The 19091-nt window shown below is 39.8% G+C and overlaps 3 protein-coding genes across 13 annotated transcripts in view; 1 reads left to right on the forward strand and 2 right to left on the reverse strand.

Annotated features, from left to right (window-relative positions):
• The window catches only part of LOC128877935 (venom dipeptidyl peptidase 4), a 242597-nt gene extending 238576 nt beyond the window's left edge, over positions 1 to 4021 (forward strand). For all 4 annotated transcript variants that reach the window (XM_054125620.1, XM_054125622.1, XM_054125619.1 and 1 more), the window contains 2 exons: positions 1073 to 1284; positions 2364 to 4021. In XM_054125620.1, the coding sequence (XP_053981595.1) occupies positions 1073 to 1284; positions 2364 to 2459 (308 nt within the window). In that variant the 3' untranslated portion in view covers positions 2460 to 4021. The remainder of the gene's footprint in view (positions 1 to 1072; positions 1285 to 2363) is intronic.
• Positions 3351 to 5024, reverse strand: LOC128877936 (DNA-directed RNA polymerase I subunit RPA12). The gene is made up of 3 exons (XM_054125624.1): positions 4742 to 5024; positions 4422 to 4638; positions 3351 to 4211 (listed from the first exon to the last, which is right to left on the reverse strand). The coding sequence occupies exons 1-3, from the start codon at positions 4875 to 4877 to the stop codon at positions 4187 to 4189; spliced, it is 378 nt and encodes a 125-aa protein (XP_053981599.1). The 5' UTR covers positions 4878 to 5024; the 3' UTR covers positions 3351 to 4186.
• Positions 5025 to 6845: 1821 nt separating this feature from the next.
• The window catches only part of LOC128877949 (uncharacterized), a 37123-nt gene continuing 24877 nt past the window's right edge, over positions 6846 to 19091 (reverse strand). For 7 of the 8 annotated variants that reach the window (XM_054125646.1, XM_054125651.1, XM_054125647.1 and 4 more), the window contains 5 exons: positions 14486 to 14663; positions 12542 to 12689; positions 12310 to 12466; positions 10485 to 12072; positions 6846 to 10124 (listed from right to left, as the gene is read on the reverse strand). In XM_054125646.1, coding sequence (XP_053981621.1) covers positions 10660 to 12072; positions 12310 to 12466; positions 12542 to 12689; positions 14486 to 14663 — 1896 coding nt within the window. In that variant the 3' untranslated portion in view covers positions 6846 to 10124; positions 10485 to 10659. The remainder of the gene's footprint in view (positions 10125 to 10484; positions 12073 to 12309; positions 12467 to 12541; positions 12690 to 14485; positions 14664 to 19091) is intronic. The other variant, XM_054125650.1, reaches the window with a different exon arrangement.

A 19091-nucleotide genomic window follows, 5' to 3' on the forward strand; every position in this document is an offset into this window, starting at 1 on the left:
TGTCAGACCAACTTTTTTATGCAATTTGGTATGTCAACAATACATTCTAAAAATTTCAGTAATAATGATTTCAGTCAAAGATACTGTTATTTCTTACATGTTTACGACTTTCTAGCGAAGCCTTGGATTATTTTTATTCTTTAGTAGAAAACAGTCAAATAGGATATTTGACAAAAGGATATTTGTAATGAAATTGGCCGAAATTTTATGTCGCGAGCACTCGGACTATAATAGTAAATTCATTTATTATTTCGAAGGATATTTTTGTAAGAAATATAGTACCGAGTAGTATCAATCTTCTTTTAATTTTGTTTAAAAATGTTACTTGGGGTATCAGTGGGCAAGTGTTCAACAATATTTTATTTCGAACCTGGCCATTGTTGCTTCCGAAACAGCGGGAAAGCTTAATATCCTTGGCATTCGCGGCGAACACGGACGTATTATAGGCGCGAAGCAATTTTCCCCGGCAACCTCCACGGATTAATTAAGTAGCACGCTGGGTGTAATTCACGGGGCACAATTACGCGGAAAGCGTGGCGTTTTTCATTCGTTACGTTTCCTTCGTCGCAGAGGCGATCGCTAGGGAACGACTGAAACGGCTGACCGTCTGGCTAGGTATTTAATTAAATCTTTCGAAGACATCGTTAAACGGCTGCGATTGTCGTGTTTGGGAATGTTAAACGGTGGAATTAATTGCGATTCCCCTCGCAAAGAATAACGTAGAAGAATATAACGACGATGAAAGTTCCATTGCAAGGTGCATTTATAAGTGACGTAGAAAGGAAACTAGAAAATGGAAGATCGGGAAATTGAAGAACAGGAAAACTGAAATATCGATACATTGGGATGTCGAGAAATGTTAAACGTGGAGGGTATAATGGTCACTTGGGAAAACAAGTTGCCCGTTTGGAAATTGAGAAAGTAGATATTCAGAAATAAATTAAGAAAAGTATAGGGTCATGATTGAAAGAGACTTGTATGTAATGTGAAAGATGACTGGAATGAAACGAAGTAGAATAAGTGGAAAGGATCACGAATGGGAAACTAACTTCGCAATTACTGTTATGTGCAGATTCAATTTACACGGAGAGGTTCATGGGTTTGCCGACGGTTTACGACAATCTCCACGGCTACGAGCAAGGCCAACTCCTCAACAAAGTAGACAATATTAAAACGAAGATGTACTACCTGATCCATGGGACCCTAGACGACAACGTGCACTATCAACAATCTCTGCTGCTAGCCAAGGTTCTCGAGCAGAAGGATATACTGTTCCGACAGCAGGTACGTCGTTAACTTTATAATTATGACGACGAAACTTTAGTAAGCTAATATGTTGCATCAAGAGGATCGTTTCGGGCAGCTATGTCCCTTGTTAAATATTTTTTTTATCCAGAGATTGATAACAGAGTGTAAAGTAAATACTTTATTTAACGTGTAACTTTGAGTATCTTGATCTCTCTAAACAGATCGACTTGAAGAAGGTTTAATACCAAAACTAGACATTGTAGGAACCCCAAATTCAAATGCATTGATGTATACACTTTGAAGTGTACTCTAAAATTTGTATTAAGAAATATCCAACAATGTCGTCGCATCGATATTTTTCTAAACGCTATTCACTTCCAAAATGTCGAAGATTTTCCAATATTTCTCGACATAAATTGTACAAACCACGCTTCAAAATGTACTCATTCGTGTATTATAATGGCAGCTTTCCACGTTGCACTGTCCTCGTGTTAAAATTTCACAAAGATTAACTTGTCTTTTCGGGGGTCGGGGTAGTTAAACGCTTTAACAGAAAATTGCTTCAAACGGTGAACGATTTATGAACATTGTCCCGAAATGGTAGAAAATTATTTCGGTCGACGTGCGCGTACGTGCTTCCTTTGCGTTTCGCAATGTTTAACGTTGACGATTATAATCTACGGAACGAGGCGGAAAACTGCGTACTAGTAAACAAATTTTGTCGCGTATTCAAGTTTCGCACAGAGGCTTTTCATTTAAATAATAATCGCGACCCCGAGACAAGACTGGCATATTTTTGCCGCGATCATATTGCCACCCATTTTCTGTTTTCTGGGGCTTCGTTGTTTCATTGAGCACGCTATGTTCTCGGACTTTTAAGAAGAATAAAGGGACCGTCGTTAAATAAATCTCAATGCCTCAAGAATCTAATCCTTGTCTCCTTTTTGAGAACTATTATTATTAAAATGATATAGATCATCTTGATTGATTATACGATAAATTAATAAATTGGTAGATTGAATAAATTAACATCAGCGGCTTATTAATTTAATAATTTGTGTATACGAAAGTTTGTCTAGGAATACTTGGATTAACAATTGTCATTTTCTGTGCAGACCTACACTGACGAGGACCACGGGATCGCTCAGTCCAGGTCCCACTTGTATCACTCATTAGAGAACTTCTTGGACGAGTGTTACGAAGCCTCATGATCGCAGCATCGATGAGAAACGACAATCTAGATCCTTCGCGTCACCTGCCTCACATTCCACCTGTAAATACCTTGTCATTTGTACATACTCGATGTACAATATGTAATATGAAGCGTTAGTGTATATAATCAAGAGAGAAAACTAAATAGGTACACTCGACGTGAAGAACCCCGAGTACAATAAACGTTCCTCCCCGTTCCTCGTGCTTCCTGATGAGAGGGTGAGCCCAGCCCAGCCCCCCCCCTCCCTCCCCCGTCCGGAGTACAAGCTCAGAACTCCAAGGTTGAAATTTGATCTGAATTCTTTTCTGCTGATACAGCAGATAGGGTTAATTGTATCGCAACGATATTTTAAGTCGGTATTTGCAATAGCAAGTGTACGAAAGTGCTAACGAAAATGACAAAAATCAACCTTAAATCAACCCCTTATAAATGTACCTCACAAATGTTCATCTTCGTTTAATTTCCATCGGTAGACTGATCAGTAGAATTGTTTTAATATATTTTTCTCGAGTAGATCAGTACCGTCTGTAACATCGAAGGCCTAACGAACCCTACACGAGAGAATTCTATAAATAATAAAGGAAAAATGGAGAAGGAACACCGCGGAAAGATTAGTTCCCTGAAGATTTGACACCTTTGAGGGAAACAAGAGGTGTCAAATGCTTCGTTGTTGACGAGGAAACATTGCTAAACGTTGCGCGACGATAACAAAGGTCGCTCTTTTAATAATAAATCATAAAACCGTGTTTTCCTTTTTCGTTTCGTTGTTTTATGCGAGGCATGTGAGATTTGGAAGTAAATGAAGGATGTGAAGTAAATGATTATTAACTGTCTGTAGGATGTTTATAAAAACAGGAAGGAAAGGAAGTCAAAGAAACATATGCAATGATATTGTTGATGGTATTTAATGTTTTATTTAGTTTAGAAATGATCGGTGATGGTGCACGACTCGTACATTATTAATAGTTAATACAACCGTTAACAGAGCTTTCATTGTTTTACAATCGTTTATGTGATACGAGTTGCTAGTGTTAGCTATGTTGTTTTATGTTATAAATATACAAATGCACAACCGTAGATTGTGTAAATTAATATAATCGTTAAAGAACATTGTTTGATTATAAAAATAAATTTCTTCTTGTTGGTTTTTATTAACGTTAGGATAACGAAGCCTTCAACTATCGTAGTTTAAGATCTTTCTCGTCGTGTATATAATTAAATTAATGGGCTGTTTGTTAAAAAAATTCCTGGACGTAATATAGCTCATCTATTTCTCTTTACTATTAAAAATATGATACTGCGACTACTAGTAACAATTAAGTCTATCCATAGTCTAAGCAATGTACTAACAAACTCTTTAAATACGTCGATTTTATAATGAAAGGACCACTGTAATGGTTTCGAGAACGAATTAACAGAAATTTCTTAAACTAATTGTTAACTTTCATTCCGACATATTGTACAAAATATTTAATCGAGTATATACAATTAAAAAATACATAATTAAAAGTACCCAACCACACATAAATAGGACAAAAATATAATGATAATCCAGCGGTATTATGAAATTATTATTGTCCCTTCATTGATATTTGTTGAGTGTATCATGAATAAAGCTCTATGTTTTATTAACAAAGAGTGTTCATGTTTCGACGATTGCCCCAGAGTAATTGATCAAATTGTTAGTACTCTTGGAAATTCTCAAATGTGCAATGTGAATTTATATTAAGAGTTCTCTGTCTCTTTGTATCTGGAAAAAATATTACATGTTTCTATATAATCTACTGTTACTGCAAAGTATACACACATTTACATTGTACTATCATTGGCTGAGAAAAATGCTTTATAAAATTCAATTGAAATAATTCTATTAATACTACTACAGAAGCTGCAAATAATATGAACTAAGTGTATTCCTTGAATTCATTCTTCTAAACATACGATAATAAAAGAAACATACTTGCATTTTGTGCATGTGTAGAAAACAGTTTGTCCTTCATCTGCAGACCTCAACTGCAAGGTAGCGTATGACATTTTATCATTATTGCACTGTGGACATTTTCGTTCAACTATTGGACCTTCTGCATCATCTTCGTTGTCTTCCTGTTGTTTAGTAGATCCATAAACATTTTTATCGTTAAAATGGATAGTATAAGACATTGCCATATCTCCAAAAGCTAAAGTAAATAATAGCACATTAGATACAATTTGAAAACCAGTAAGAAAAAATAGCAGGTTTTAATTGTATTCGTAACAAACAGTAATAAAGGTAACGAGTACCTTCAGGACCCCAGCTTCGTTTGCAACCATAACATTTAACATCCCCGTAGTCATTCAGCAGAGGCAAAATTGATCCACAATCGGAACAAAAGCCAGGTGTGCTTATAAACGAGACAGTATCATTGTTCCGCGCCATTTGTAATTCAAAGTAATATAACGAAATGTTTCTAACAGTGTAAAACGATACAAAATTAAAACACACGTGAACGTATGAAAACAATCTTCTGCTATAATTGGCATTGATCGTGCTCACAGATGATTAGAATATTCAACATTTCATAGGGTGTTTCCGCCATCTACTGGGGAATAGATAAAACTAACATACCACGTCAGCGAAACCTTTTAGTCAATTCTTTACTTATCATAAATAATGAATAATTCATACGATTCCTTGATTTATAACACAACAACGTATTAGTTAATATGCAAAATTTAGCATTTTATGAATAAATGCAGCGACAATTACCGAACTTTAGAACCAGTGGCGGCATCGGTGTGAAAACGTCCAAGTTTGTAGTAAAAATAGTTCTCAAAGTTGCTGCTACATGGCGCCACTAACTAAAGGGTTCTACTTCGACCATATGGTCGAAAGTTCTCAGCAATTTCGAGATGACAACCGAACAGACAAACAGGCTAGTAGAAGTTACCGCATAATAAAGGACTTCTGCGACTACAAGATGACAACCGAACCGACAAACCGGCTAGTTTAGGTGCCGCATAACACGGGCATCTTTGCGGCTACGAGATGACAACCAACTCGACAAACCGGCTAGCATAGGTTGCCGCATAACAGGGGCACATCTAACATCTAACATATCCTAATAATTCCTGACATATCCTAACACCTTCTAACACATCTCCTGACATCTCCAAACAATACCTCTAATACCTCTAACACCATCTAACATTTCCCAACACTTCCTAACACCTCCTGATGCCTTCAAACACCCTCTAAAATCCCCGAATACCTTCTGACACCACTTGAGATTCCTCTTTAATTTCCGATTATTTTCTGCCATACTTCCCATTAATTTTCTTTCATTTCTTAACATATACCCTTTTAATTTCCCTACAATTTCTGGCACATTTCTCTTTAATTTCCCTTCATTTCTGTGACATTCCCCCCTAATTGCTCTTCATTCCTGTGTTATCTCCCTTTAATTTCCCTTCATTTTCTTGGTAAACTTCCCTTTAATTTCCCTCCATTACTTTACATATATTCCCCTTTAATATTCCTCCATTCGCTGGTATAATTCCCTTTACTTCCTGGTATAGTTCCCTATAATTTCGCCTCACATCTATGATATTTCTTGGTTCCACAATGTTGCAAATCGCCCCTCCCGGAATTCAACAAAGTCGCCAGTTCAACAATGTTGCACATCGCCTCTCGCGGGAATTCGACAATGTTGCAAACCGCTTGGTGTTGAACTTGCAACTTTGTTGAAGTCCCCCGACGGGTGATTCGCAACATTGTTGAACTGGCGACCTTGTTGAATTCCGGGAGCGATTTGCAACAATGTTGATTGCAAACTTTGTTGAAGTCCTACGAGAAGCGATTTGCAACAATGTTGATTTGCAACTTTGAAGTCCCGCGAGGGCGATTTGCAACTTCGTTGAAGTCCCGCGAGAAGCGATTTGCAACCATGTTGACTTGCAACTTTGTTGAAGTCCCGCGAGGGGCGATTTACAATTTTGTTAATTCTGCGGGGGTTGGAATGTATTAGGAGTTGTTTGGAGATGTCAGGAGGTGTCATAGAAGGTTTTAGGATATATTAGAAAGTTTCAAGAGTTAGTAGAAGATGTTAGAAGGTGTTAGTAGGTGTTTAAAGGATTTTTGGGGGGTGTAAGGAAGTGTTAGAAGGTGTTAGGAAATGTTAGGAGGCTTTAGAAAGTACTAGGAGGTATTTTGTGATGGAACTCTGTTGAACTTTTAAGCCCTGCGACTTTGTTAAAGGTTTTGTAGTAAGTTGCTGTCACATGCCGTCAGGGGCAGTCAGGAGCCGTCAAAGGAGGTGATACTAAGCCATTCGGCGTCTAGCAGCATCAATGAGAACTATTTATATTACAAAATTGAATGGTTAATTTTTAATCAAATTTGTTGTAATTCTTTAATGTCACTTTATTGACTACAGATATACTTAAATCGAAATACTGTGTACCGATCAAGCCACATCCTTCATAAAAGTTTCTGACATTCTCAACTCTGCTCAGAACACACAGGTTTTTCGTATTTTGCAGGAATATGTAACTATAAAACAAATTCAAATATTCGCAGCACCGTACAGTTCTCAGCGCAATATCGTCACGCCGGAAATGCTTAATGATTACAAAGAACAATACTCGAATAATATCGAGATATCGTAAAGAATCTAGGAATATCTTTTTCCCTTCGAACATGGGTAAATATTCTTAGTTGAGCATGTCTTTCTCTCCCTCCCCCCCCCTCTCTGTCTGTCTGTCTGTCTGTCTCTCATCCTCGCTTTCACATGCATACACATACACACAGACACGCACTTATGCACAAATATCAAGATAGCTGAGGAGTAACGATACATATAAATTACAATTGGTTAGTTTTCTCTGACGAGCTTCGAGCCGTTACCAACAAAAATGCAGCAAATGCTGTTTTCAATGTACTAATAAACAATCGCGAATGTCAAATTTGTGAAGCCAAAGCTCCGCGTTATGACTCTATATATTTATCAAGTACCTATGTATTACGATATCGTGGCACCAGCTGCATTTTCGTTTGGTAACATATAACTGTGAAAATCGCATAGAACGTGCTTGGTAAAATCAACAATTATACGATGTAACAAAGTCTTAACCGAATGATAATACACGTTACGTTCCACGTACAAAGTTTCTCGACATCGCTTTTTTCCCTCTAAAAGCGGTTCTGTCCATAGGCGGATAACACATCGGATTTATACATACAAGGATATCTCAAAATAAGTGGTACAATAAATAACGAATTGTATTAGGTTGTCCCGAAAGTTTCTTTCGCGAGTTGCACTCAATTATTTTCTGTGGTCGTGTTTATATAAAGAGACAATCTAATTTCATAGATATTCATGTTGTAACAGTAATGGAGCGAAATGAATCGTGCACAATTCAGTAATGTAACATAAATCATAAACTATTGTGCATGCATTACATATTAATAAAGCAAAAGAAACTTTTGGAACAACCTAATAAATCAAATTAAATACAAACTACTTTGGGCCACCCTGAATAAGCATTAATCATACTTAGGGTAGAGAATGTTGACTGCAAAAATCATGGACCATCTACCTCTGACTATTCTCCGTTCATCGGTGTGAAAGTAGGGACGTGTTTAATCTCGAGCACAGAATGTATTGGCTGCTTAAGTGTGGCCTTCCTGTATATTATAATGGAGACAAAGTGGAAGAAATTTCTTTGCTCTCAAAAGCAGTACTGGCTTAGGGTTAGCCCAAGATTTATAATGACATTTAGATCATAGCATGATAAACTATATGCACGAATTTGTTAACATCGTTAATTAAACTCTTTCCACGTTTCTCATTCAAAGTGGTCGTAGCACTTGTGCGTAAATAATCTGCACGATTCACCGCGCGCAATAAAAAAAATAACGTGAACAAGATACGACATTTTAGAAGCAATAGTTAACATATACTCTAGTTAAGAAACCGCGAGCAAGAAATATAATATGGACTGGGTATCTCGAGCGAGGCTTCGCGTACATATAGTTCAACGATCGTCAATCTCGATAGCGATCAGTCGCAATTCTTTTTTTAGAATGCTTGAACACTGAAACAAACTAAGTCATCGGAGCATTGAAGATTCCCACGAGCGCAATGTATAGTGCGCAGAACGCGTTCGAAACGTTTAAAAAAGATTGCTTTTCAAAGTCAGCACACATCGAGGTATGTCGAACGCGTTAAGCCGGCGACTGATTTGCAACAGAACGCTGTAATGTAACTGCCCGGCACGAATTTTACGGTTCGACATCAACGTTACATTACAAGGTCCTTTTTGGAATCACGAATGCTCGCTTCGAACTCTCGGCTGAATTCTCTCTCAATGCTTCCTACTCAGTTGAGTGAAAAGTAGACGATCAAAGAGGTTCGTCAAAAAAACCAACAGACCAATGGAGCACGGTCGAGCGCGAACCGAGCGCAAGAACGGCTCGGTTCGTCGCTCGCTAGTCCACCAAATTAAGCGAATGCTCGCGTTACATTACAATGTTTTGTTGCAAGTCTGTCGCCGGCTTTATGCTCTCCTTGCATTGCGCGAATGGGAACACAACCTTGGTTAACTTTTCGGAATCGTTGGTCATCGACGGGACCCTAGAATTACCTACGGTTTTTACAAACACACCCAGTACTTCGACTTCTAATTTCCATGAAAAAGAAGGACGACTCGATTCGCAGTCACTTACGGATTAATCGCCGCGCGTCTCCGAATAATGGCTAAGTATAGTCGTATAGACAAATTATCGAAAGTTAAGTGGCACTATGCGAGAGATGCCTGAGTTCATGTTGTTTCTTGACTAGAATTCATTTCTGTCTTTCAAACCGTCGTGGCTTAAACTCGTGTCCTCCTAAGGACGTTTCTCCTCCTTTATGGCGATCCGAGCAATTTACAAAATATCGGAGCTACAGTTTAGAAAAGCTTAGGAAATGAGATTCCACGCTGATGGATATTCCCGTATACGACACGCTGTGTGTCTTAGTCGGTGAGGTCTACGCTTGATCTTAAGCAACATTGTTTGCGAGTGCGGTAAACAAGTTCACCTTTGCTACCGTTCAACGTTGGTGTGTAAAAAAAACTCTCGACTGAAACGACGTTATGCACGAGGCTCGAGGGTATGCAATCAAAGGCGTAATGCGAGTCTAAGACCATTTTGGATGACCGTGAGCAACGGTGTTATTACGACCAGTCACGATCAAAAAATTGCTATAGCTTTTTCCTAGGATTCCCGAGTAAACTGGTCGACTCAAACTACAGGGCCTCGAAACCGAAGAAGGCTGCTCTTCAGGCTACGCCATAACGTAGCGGTGAGCTCGCATTCTTCAGATTCGGGGCTTACTGGTTGCAACGGTTCTTCCGTTAACGACTTACTTGGATGTTTCAACATAAACGACGAGAATTTCGTTTGCTTCGTGCGAGAACTATATACAAACGTATCGTGTAACGCTAATGCTAGGACACAACGTCGTTATGCAATACGCGTTGCATGAGTTCAGCCTCGTCCGCTGCTGATCCTGAATCAATCATAGCCGTCGGGAGAACGGTCGGTGGTTTATTCCTTGATGCGATCAGCAGCAGTCCCTAAATTTCATGCTACCTTCTTCTTACTTATCTTCTTGCTGCGGGGGAGGGTAGCGAAGTTTGTTATCTGGAACGCACAAACGAATCGTTCGTTATTGAGTGGAACGCTAATGCAATCGTGGAATGCTCAGGGTCAACGCTCAATCTTTGTATAAAACTCGTTGTGTTTTTGGGGAAGAACACGCAACACTATTTGCAAGAAAGCCTCTGTATCGAGGACTCATTCTGGACTCATACGAGATATATTAAAGCTTCGTTTGTTTCGTCGAATTGGGTATTGTAAATACACAATCAACAACACGATTAACAGGTTGCAGTAAAGTGTTAACAGACTAACCGCATGCGCATTTAGGATAAAACACTCTCTAAGTGGTTAGTGACTAAGAAATTACGAATCAGAAAACACTCTAGTAAACCATTTCCATACGATCTGAACGAATTAATCCGATTCTTCTCTCCAGACTTCCAGTATGGTAGAGTATTAAACAGTGAGGAGGATGGGGAAGGATGAGGTGACACAAGGTTTGTTTAATTCGCTTCCGAAAACCAGTCAACGAGACCCGACTAACGCTTATATTAAATTCGTTGTTTGCGATAAAAGCTTAATAAATGTCTGACTCCATCTTTTTCACGGCTTTAGGCGACCGAGACATTTCTCTTATTTGAGACTCTGGGTTCACCGTTGCAGCTTTCTCCTCGTTTGCGATTTGAGCCTTCTGCTCTTCGATTGTTTTTGTATCTGTATCGTTATTCGACGCAAGCGTGTAAGTATCAGAGCTGGTGGAAGTCTCATTATCGCTCTTATCGTCGTTCTGATCGTTCTGATCGTTCGATCCTTGACTCGAGATCGACGATTTAGGAGCAAGTTCTATGATCGTTTCCTGTGGCTCGATGCTGTTCGATCTCGACTGACTAGCGCTCAAATTTAGACTCGAATCATCAGTCTTGGACGAACCTTTGTGATCCCTGTTAAAGGCACCGTGGAAGATGCTCTTCGGAATCGTCAACAGTTTAGAGAATCCTTCCTTGGTTCTCTGCCTCTTAGACTTTTTTAATTTAGTCTTGTCCGCAACGTGGGCGATGAACACGTCCTTCGCAGCACCTGTGTTAGAGAATGTCTTCAACGTACCAGTTTTGATCACCAGAGTGGCCTTCACCGCGTTCTGAGAGTCAGCGTCGTCGGTCAAGTCTTCCTCGCTCTTCGAGAGCGGTACCTTCGGTGCTGGCTTCTTGTGGTACTTGCCTGCGCGATTAAAACCATCGGAGTTGCTTCGAGACACGTCTGGAGTTGTCCATACATCCAAGGAGGAGGCTATGTTCGCTTCCTCGGTTGTCTTCGAGGATACCTTCTGATCTACGTCGTCTCTCTTCAGGATCTCGTTATGAGACGCGTCATGGGTCTCGGTGATATCATCATCACTGAGCTTTAACTTCTCTTGCGAGTAGACGATGTTATTAACGGCCTTGTGAGCCTCGCTCAGAAGCTGCTTCAACTCGTCGAACTTGTTCTGGCAAAGTTCATCGGTTGCTGTGCGATCGACGGTCGGTTTTTCGAGGAGTGCCGAAGGAATTATATTTGAGGAAGCCTCTGTGGTTGCAACTGTTGTCGCGTGATTGATATCATGTGTTGTCACCACTGTGGTGTCAGTATTTGGAGTACTCGCTTGCTGCGACTGGTCGATAACAGATGCATCCACCGTTTCTGTAGAATGCTCGGGATCAGCTTTCGTCACTATACTCTGAATTATTTGAACATCCGTGGTCGGAGACTCCGAGCAGAGTTCACCTACAGATTCTGGTTGGGGGCCTGGTTGACTGGTGTTTTCTATCACGTCATCGTTACCTGCGACAAGGGGACCACGATCGAATTTTATATAATCGGCAACATTACTGTTTTGCGAGAGCAGAAGCAAGATCTCGAGAGCTTGTTCGGGGGTCACGAGACTTAAAGGTGTCGGAAGTGAGATGTTTATGGAGGAAGGAGGGTCGTTGCTGTCGGAATCCTCTCCTGCGTCCTTCAAATACCACAAAAATTTATTACAAAGAGTGAGGAATAACGGACGTCGATAATTCGCGAATAGACTGTGGCAAAGTTGAACGGTTAATCGAGGCTCAATGTCGACGCGTTTGGAATACGCGTCAGATTCAATTTGAGTAAGCCCCACGTCGGAGAACGAAATTGGGTCTCGGAACTGGCGCGATTAAGCCTTGATTTACGTTGTCATAGGAGTTCGAGCAGGCGGATTTCGTACCTCTGGTTGTTTCTTCGTGATGGAGCGGGGTTTTGCGCGTGTTCTTGCACCGACGCTCGATGTTCTAACTAACGACTCGCCCTGGGATGAGCGAGTCGATTGCAACGCCTCTCCGCTGCTGTATCCGCTGGATATGTCGTCCGAGGATCTTATATTACTAAAATTGAAAATTGCATTAAAGGAAACGGTTCCTTATTTTGCTTCGGCTAGGACAGCTCTAGGGAATACCTACGTTAAGCTAGCTGTCGGTTCCCTAGGCCTGGGTTGTCTAACATCGACGTCCACTTCAGAGAAGTAAATTTCCATGCGATTGCTACTCGACTGCGTCCGACGAGGACTGTATCCCCTTCTTCCAACGTGCTCCCTTCGACGAGGTTCCACTATAAACGTAAGCGAGAGCTTTAATTTCTGCAAACCTTTCGCGAGGTAGAGAATAAAGCCTGAATCGTTTATCGATCTACTGACTTGCAGGTGTTTGAAACAAGGAAACGAGACTAGCACTGATTTAGCGTTTGTAAACTCGTGGATCGAACGATCGAAGAACTGAGATCGGTTCTAGGAACTTTTAGATTGGACTCTTTGGATGCTCGATAACAAATACGATTGACTTTAGCAGAGATGGGCAAAACCCTAGGCTTCGAATAAATCCGAAGTTTGCCGATGTTTGGAAAATGTTCGAAAGAGGAAACGAGATCGGTAAACTTTAGATTTATTCGCAGTATAGGGTTTCGCCCATCGGTGTACTTTAGGAATAAGTTTGAACTGTTCACTGCACAAATCGATTAACTGTTGCATACAAATTGTAACATTACTGACAATTATTTTTAGCTATTCTTTCTTATTAATTTTATAGATGAAAGCTACATCTGTATTTTTGCATTCTAGAATAATTATTCGAAATTGTGTTACAACTGTATTTATGCGTTTTACGATATTTATTTGAATTTGTATTATGATTGTATTTATGCACTCTATAATAACTATTTGAATTTATATTATAAACGGAATTTTAAAAACCAATGTGCATTATTTCATCGCATTTCTCAACTTTTTGTTTTATGGAGTTAATCGATACATGCAATGATTCATATGATAATTTGATTGTTAAGGGAATATTTCTAAAATTTTCCATGGTTGGATACAGTTTTAACAATAACGTTCGAGTGTCGACATCCCAGGGATCGTTCGCGCGCATCTAGCACCCAAAAAGACGAAGTCCTCGACTAACCAACTCCTTTCGTTTCACGATTTCCAAAAAATCATTAAACGATCGGCGCACGGTGGGACGAAACGGCTTTCGGCGATCAAAAATCGATTTTCGTGAATTCGAAAAATGGAAAAACTGTTTACGTACATCGATAGAGGATAAATTGCTGTTTAACGTAGCGCAATCTGTTCTTTGATATTTGATTCCGTTTTGCTGTGGTGCGCATTCAAAGGCAGTTGAAATTCGTCCAAGAAAAACGCTTACGATATTACTCCTAACTTCAATATACGATTCTAAAAAACTTTGCACAGAAAGACGATATTCAAATGAAATATTATGTTTACTAGATTTGTATAGATAGTATTCAATGCATAAAGTAAGTCAAAATGTTAACAACTTTTTAAATAATAGGGTCTGCTTGGAGAGAAGTACATTTAAGTAAAATTGTAACTTTACGCATGGTTATAAAAAATTGTCCGCACTTGTCCGAGGTTTAATTGCTATCACAGGAAAGGGTGAACCATCCTCTATCAGATTCTGCAAAGATCAGGTGCTCCTAGGTGCCCCATTTCGAGAAAATGGGTGATCGTACTAAATAGGACTCGAACAGAAAATAGTATGTACGTTTGTACGCTTACTTCTATGATTATTACGTACATCTTGTCATTTTTAAATTACTAAATACATTTCTCTCATAGTTAATAACAGGTTTGAGTCGAATTTTGGTTAAATAAGAATAAGTATGTCAAACAGGTGAAAGATATTGAACGCGTTACACTTTATACGTGAATATTTCGACACCCTGTAGCTCAAATTGATTTATACTAATACAATTTAAGTATCATAGTATAGGGAATAAGTTCCTAAAATTTCATTAAAATATTTTCAAGAGAACCAAAGTTACGGATTTTTGATCGCCGAGAGCCGTTTTGTCCCACTGTGCCGCGGGGACGGAGCAAAGCAACGGACTAAAGGATATTCCCGAGGGAGAATACGCAGAAATTAGCGGCGCTAGGATCGGCGAGCAACCTTCCATGTCCGTCTCGTCGTGCATGTGCGACGTGTTTCTATTCTCGTCCTCCTTCTCGCCGGTCAGATCGCTCAGGCTGTAGCTCTTCTTCAAATGCTGCACCAATCCGCCGCCACCCTGAAAGAGTAATTCTCCATTCTTCAGTTTGCACGATTAACCCATCGCGTCGCGTTCTGTTAGGCGTCGGGTGCGTATAGTAAAAGATAGAGCGGAAGAGAAGAGTGCGAAAAATAATAAGAGAGAGCTAAAAGGTGGAAAAAAAACGAAACTCTTACCAACCCGGAAAATAAGGTGTTAATGTGTTATCTGTCGACACCAGAGCCTACGAAATCGTCGTATCTAGGCTTCGGCTACGCAAAGGCGGTCCCTTGTCAATCCGGGATGCGTTTTCTTTCTGGCGCGAGCTAAGCGTGTTCCAGCGGTAGAAGAAGCCTCTCTTGATTAACTGGACCAACTCGTTAGACGGGATTCGCTCGACGCGAACAGGAGATATCAATCGACGCGGACGATCGCGAAACGCACGCGTTCTAGTCGTCAGGCATATCAAACGCGCGGATCGATTAGATTTTGGAGGCACGATTGATCTCTGCATTTATCTTGCTGGCTTCTGTTAACGCTAAACGACTGTACTTGTCAGTTTCTAACGTAGTTATTATTTTACTTAACACGTTGACTGCCAAACGAATATTCTTGAAAATTTCTGCTAACATTAAATATTATTTAGACTATCAGAGTCTAGGTAATGAAACATTTATCGTGGTATTTAGTTTTGTAGTTACATCAAAATTTAACAACTTCATTTAGATTCGTCTCCTGTGACGTCTAACTTTCAGAATTAATCTTTCTAGTACTTGAGTGAAAAACACTGTCACCCATATATGGGTGACATGGCGATCAACGTGTTAATAAGTATTCCTAATGGAATGCAGAGAACATGCTCCGAATACGGGAAATATATCTTTGAGAATCTAATAATATATATTTGTTTGAATTCGAAGTCTTTTAAGTGCAAATTCGTTCTCAAGCAAAAGTGAGTTCGACGTGCCTGGCGTAGACCCTGCCGCTCGCAAGTATTAACTAACTTCATCCTATTCAGTTTTTCGGTACAATTAGAACCAGAATGAAACGTTTATGCTTTTCAAAGACTAGAAAACTTTCGAAAAGGTTCTGATAATTAATGAGCATGATACCTAGTGGATCTCATTTTCCAAATCGAATCCAAGTTGTCTAAGAATTTGTATGTTTAGAAGTATCTAGCGATGAGTGCCACACAGTATTTGTTAAAACGAGAGACATTTAACTCGGATCAAATACTTACGAGCAGCAGGTGCGTGGTCGACGAAAGTGAGAGGGGCAATATCAGCAGATCCTTGTCGGCAGAACGCGTTTATTCGAAAAAAAAGAGAAAAAAGAAACAATACCATATCATTGTTGCGTAAAATCTTTGGGATTGGGTATAAAAAGTCTTACTCTCTAAGTGTTTCTTGGCAAATGAGCGAATCGATGCGATTTCTTTAAAATTAATAGCGATCGCAGCGAATGTACGACGATGCAGAAGTAACGAGAACGTCGACGCAGCTCTCTGTAATTAAAAATTTATTAGAAAAAAAAATTCGAAACATCCAAGACGTCAAGGTAGGATGAGGAAAATTTGTCAACGAGTTTTTCTTAATTCTCGTTCACCAATCATCTTAAAAATAAAAAAACAAAAACAAAAATATATTCTAAATCTTATTACCCCATTCCTAACTTCGTTATTCTGCGTTACTTTCACATCAACCTAACATACGAGTTAAAAATGTTATATCCATCGTTGCTCGAATTATTGTTCGATTCCACCGTTCCGGAATTTAATTTTATTATTATATTACAACAATAGAAGTAATCGTTCGCGTGACTTGATCACTCTCATCTTGTTGAACAAATAAGATAAAACTTTAATTCCTCCGCAGATAGTTTTAAAGAGTGGAATAAATTGTATAAAAATCGATATTGGATTTAACATTTTTCTAGCAATAACAGCAACACATTTGTGACCGAGTTAACAATAGTTGGAATCACTCTGCTCCTGAATGCTTCGTTGAAGATACATGCAGATGAGTTTTCGCATAATCAGGATTGTTTCTCTCGTTACCTCGTCGCATGACAGTCTTGAACTCATTCTTCCAGTTCTAGGTGCATCTACGACTCATCGTAGAAACTTTTCAGATACATGGTACACAGACTCGAATTCGATAGCTTTTTAAACCCTCCAGACAAACAAAACGAAAGTAGTCATTCGCTCGTAGCCCATCTCGTTGAAGCTGGAGGGTTGAACGCTAGGAACGCAACGGGTCCACAATCACAAAACACCGATTTAACAATCTAAATCATAATTCGTACAAATATTTAATCAGTAGACTGCGGATGGCCATGCTAATTTATATTGGACTGTCTGGAAAGTCCATGCCGATTTTTAGTTGGCGGTACAAGTCTTAATATACCGAAAACGCTGAAAACAAATAACATGTGTACATTCTTTAAAAGGTGGAAAGGTTGTGGGTCAAAATGGTACATATATAATTCAATAAATATACAGTCAGTGTAATAAGTATTCGTACAAGAACCATTTATTTTAAATGGGTTGCTGTACGAATACTTCTTACACTGACTGTATATCAAAATTCAAATATCCCTTTGAATTTTTCTTAAAAATAGGCATGAACTTTCCGGACAACCCAATACGTTTACAGATTCGTATCTTCCAAGTAATGTAAAATGTATTCTATGCTTGAAATTTTACATACTTAAGCATTTGTGCGCGTTCTCATATATTCTTGCATGCTCCTATTTGTCATAAATGCGTAAACATCCGCAGTCTGTTTATCAGAGTACATTGTATTATTATATCCTATCGCTCGATAACTTGCAAACCTTTTATGTATTCGGCCATGAAATAGTTAAAAGTTTACAACAGTAAAATTAAAATTCCCGTCGACCTGCGACGAAATCTCTTGTCGTTAAAAGGGATTCCGTCGATTCTCAAAAAATATTTGTTCTTTGAATCGTTCGTTGCGACGCGACACGAGGTCGCTCGAAGGCACTGATTTTCCTCAATCACTATGATTATCACGATTCGCGAGACAGACGTTCCTCGAATATAATTGTATTCGTACAAGAAGGCGTATAAATAGACTTTCGGAAAGACGCGCAGTATTGGTTCCAAAAAGGTTCGCTTAAAATACGAAATGTACCAAGTTCATAGTACCCTAGTATCCGTTTCAGACAAGCACGCGGAGAATTTCATCGGAGACGACGTTAAACGAACCTGGTCCATCGTGAACGGGATATCATCACACGGTTAAAACCCATTTTTATTATCATTTCTTCAAACCGTTTTACAGCCTCCAGCCTGCGAACGATGATAACAGCTAGGATTATCACGGGCTGGCGGAAACACACGTATTCGACAAACTTGCCTGGTCTGGCAGCCAGTGAAAGTCGTAAAAAAAAAAAAAAAAAGAAACCTAACTCTACGGTAACCCTAACCGGTAACTTCAGCGACTCGACGTTCGCCGTCGAGTTAGCAAGGATGACTGGATTGTCTGGTCTCGCAGTCATCGTCGCTGTATTTACAATAATCGAAATCCTCGCAAGAGGTATATTTCAGCCGCCTGGTGGTCCCGGCTTTGAACTTCCTGGCTCTTCGGCTCTTCGCGGTCCTCTTCGGCTGCGGCACCTTGAAAATCGTCGGTTCGGTGTCGCCAACGAGCTCGGTCTCGACGTCGGTGTTGATTTCCGTGTCCTCTTGCACGTCGGACACCGATTCCATCGCGATCAACTCCTCCTCGTAATTAACGCTGGTACTCGACTGCGCCCATCTGCTCGTTGTGGCGTTGTCTTCCTGATCCGTCCCCGTCTGAAGCGTCGGCAACGTTGGACGCTTGGCTAAGCTAGAAATCGCCGAGTCTGATTGGCTGGCAGGGATCTCACGCGCCACGTCTAAGTCTGATTTCAAATGCTGACACCCCGCCGTGTGTATGGTTTATTTATTTTTTTGGTTTTTAGCACACGTGCGTGTGAACGTCGTCGAGTGTGTGTTTTTTGGTGTTAACGACGGATCGACACATGATGGATACACGCACACATACGCGTGTATAGGTATACACACGATGATATTGGTATTTTTTGGTTGATTTTTATTTTTAACGACGATGATTTGTTAAAGGAACGACGATGATTTTGGCAGTGGTTAGACGGTGTTGTATGGTGTTGACGGTGATCGACGTTGATGGTAGTTTTTGATTAGAGGCGGTGAGACGGCGTGCGGGAAAGGCGTGCGGGGCAACGAAAACATAAAATCAAAAGAAAAAAAAAATAATTATCGAACGATTAGTGGGGAGGCTTGGCCAAGCAGTAGCCGAGGCGAATTAGGGTGCTGAGTGAGACATAAAACGAATCACCGGTCGTCTTGGCACGCGGGAAGAAGTCTGCGTTTTACAGATTTAAGCTTCTAATCAAAGTATACTACGTTTGTATTCGTTTCTGATGGTTTCATCTAAACTA

This window comes from Hylaeus volcanicus, chromosome 6, assembly GCF_026283585.1.
Source record: "Hylaeus volcanicus isolate JK05 chromosome 6, UHH_iyHylVolc1.0_haploid, whole genome shotgun sequence".
NCBI lineage: Eukaryota > Metazoa > Arthropoda > Insecta > Hymenoptera > Colletidae > Hylaeus > Hylaeus volcanicus.

What these genes read in the sequence shown, in the direction of transcription:
- LOC128877936 (XM_054125624.1), bottom strand. Translation starts at nt 4,877, where the DNA reads ATGGCGCGGAACAATGATACTGTCTCGTTTATAAGCACACCTGGCTTT. An exon ending in ACGAAGCTGGGGTCCTGAAG is followed by an intron (nt 4,639 to 4,741) that starts GTACTCGTTACC and finishes TATTTACTTTAG; the next exon opens with CTTTTGGAGATATGGCAATG. An exon ending in TACACATGCACAAAATGCAA is followed by an intron (nt 4,212 to 4,421) that starts GTATGTTTCTTT and finishes TATTTTTTCCAG; the next exon opens with ATACAAAGAGACAGAGAACT.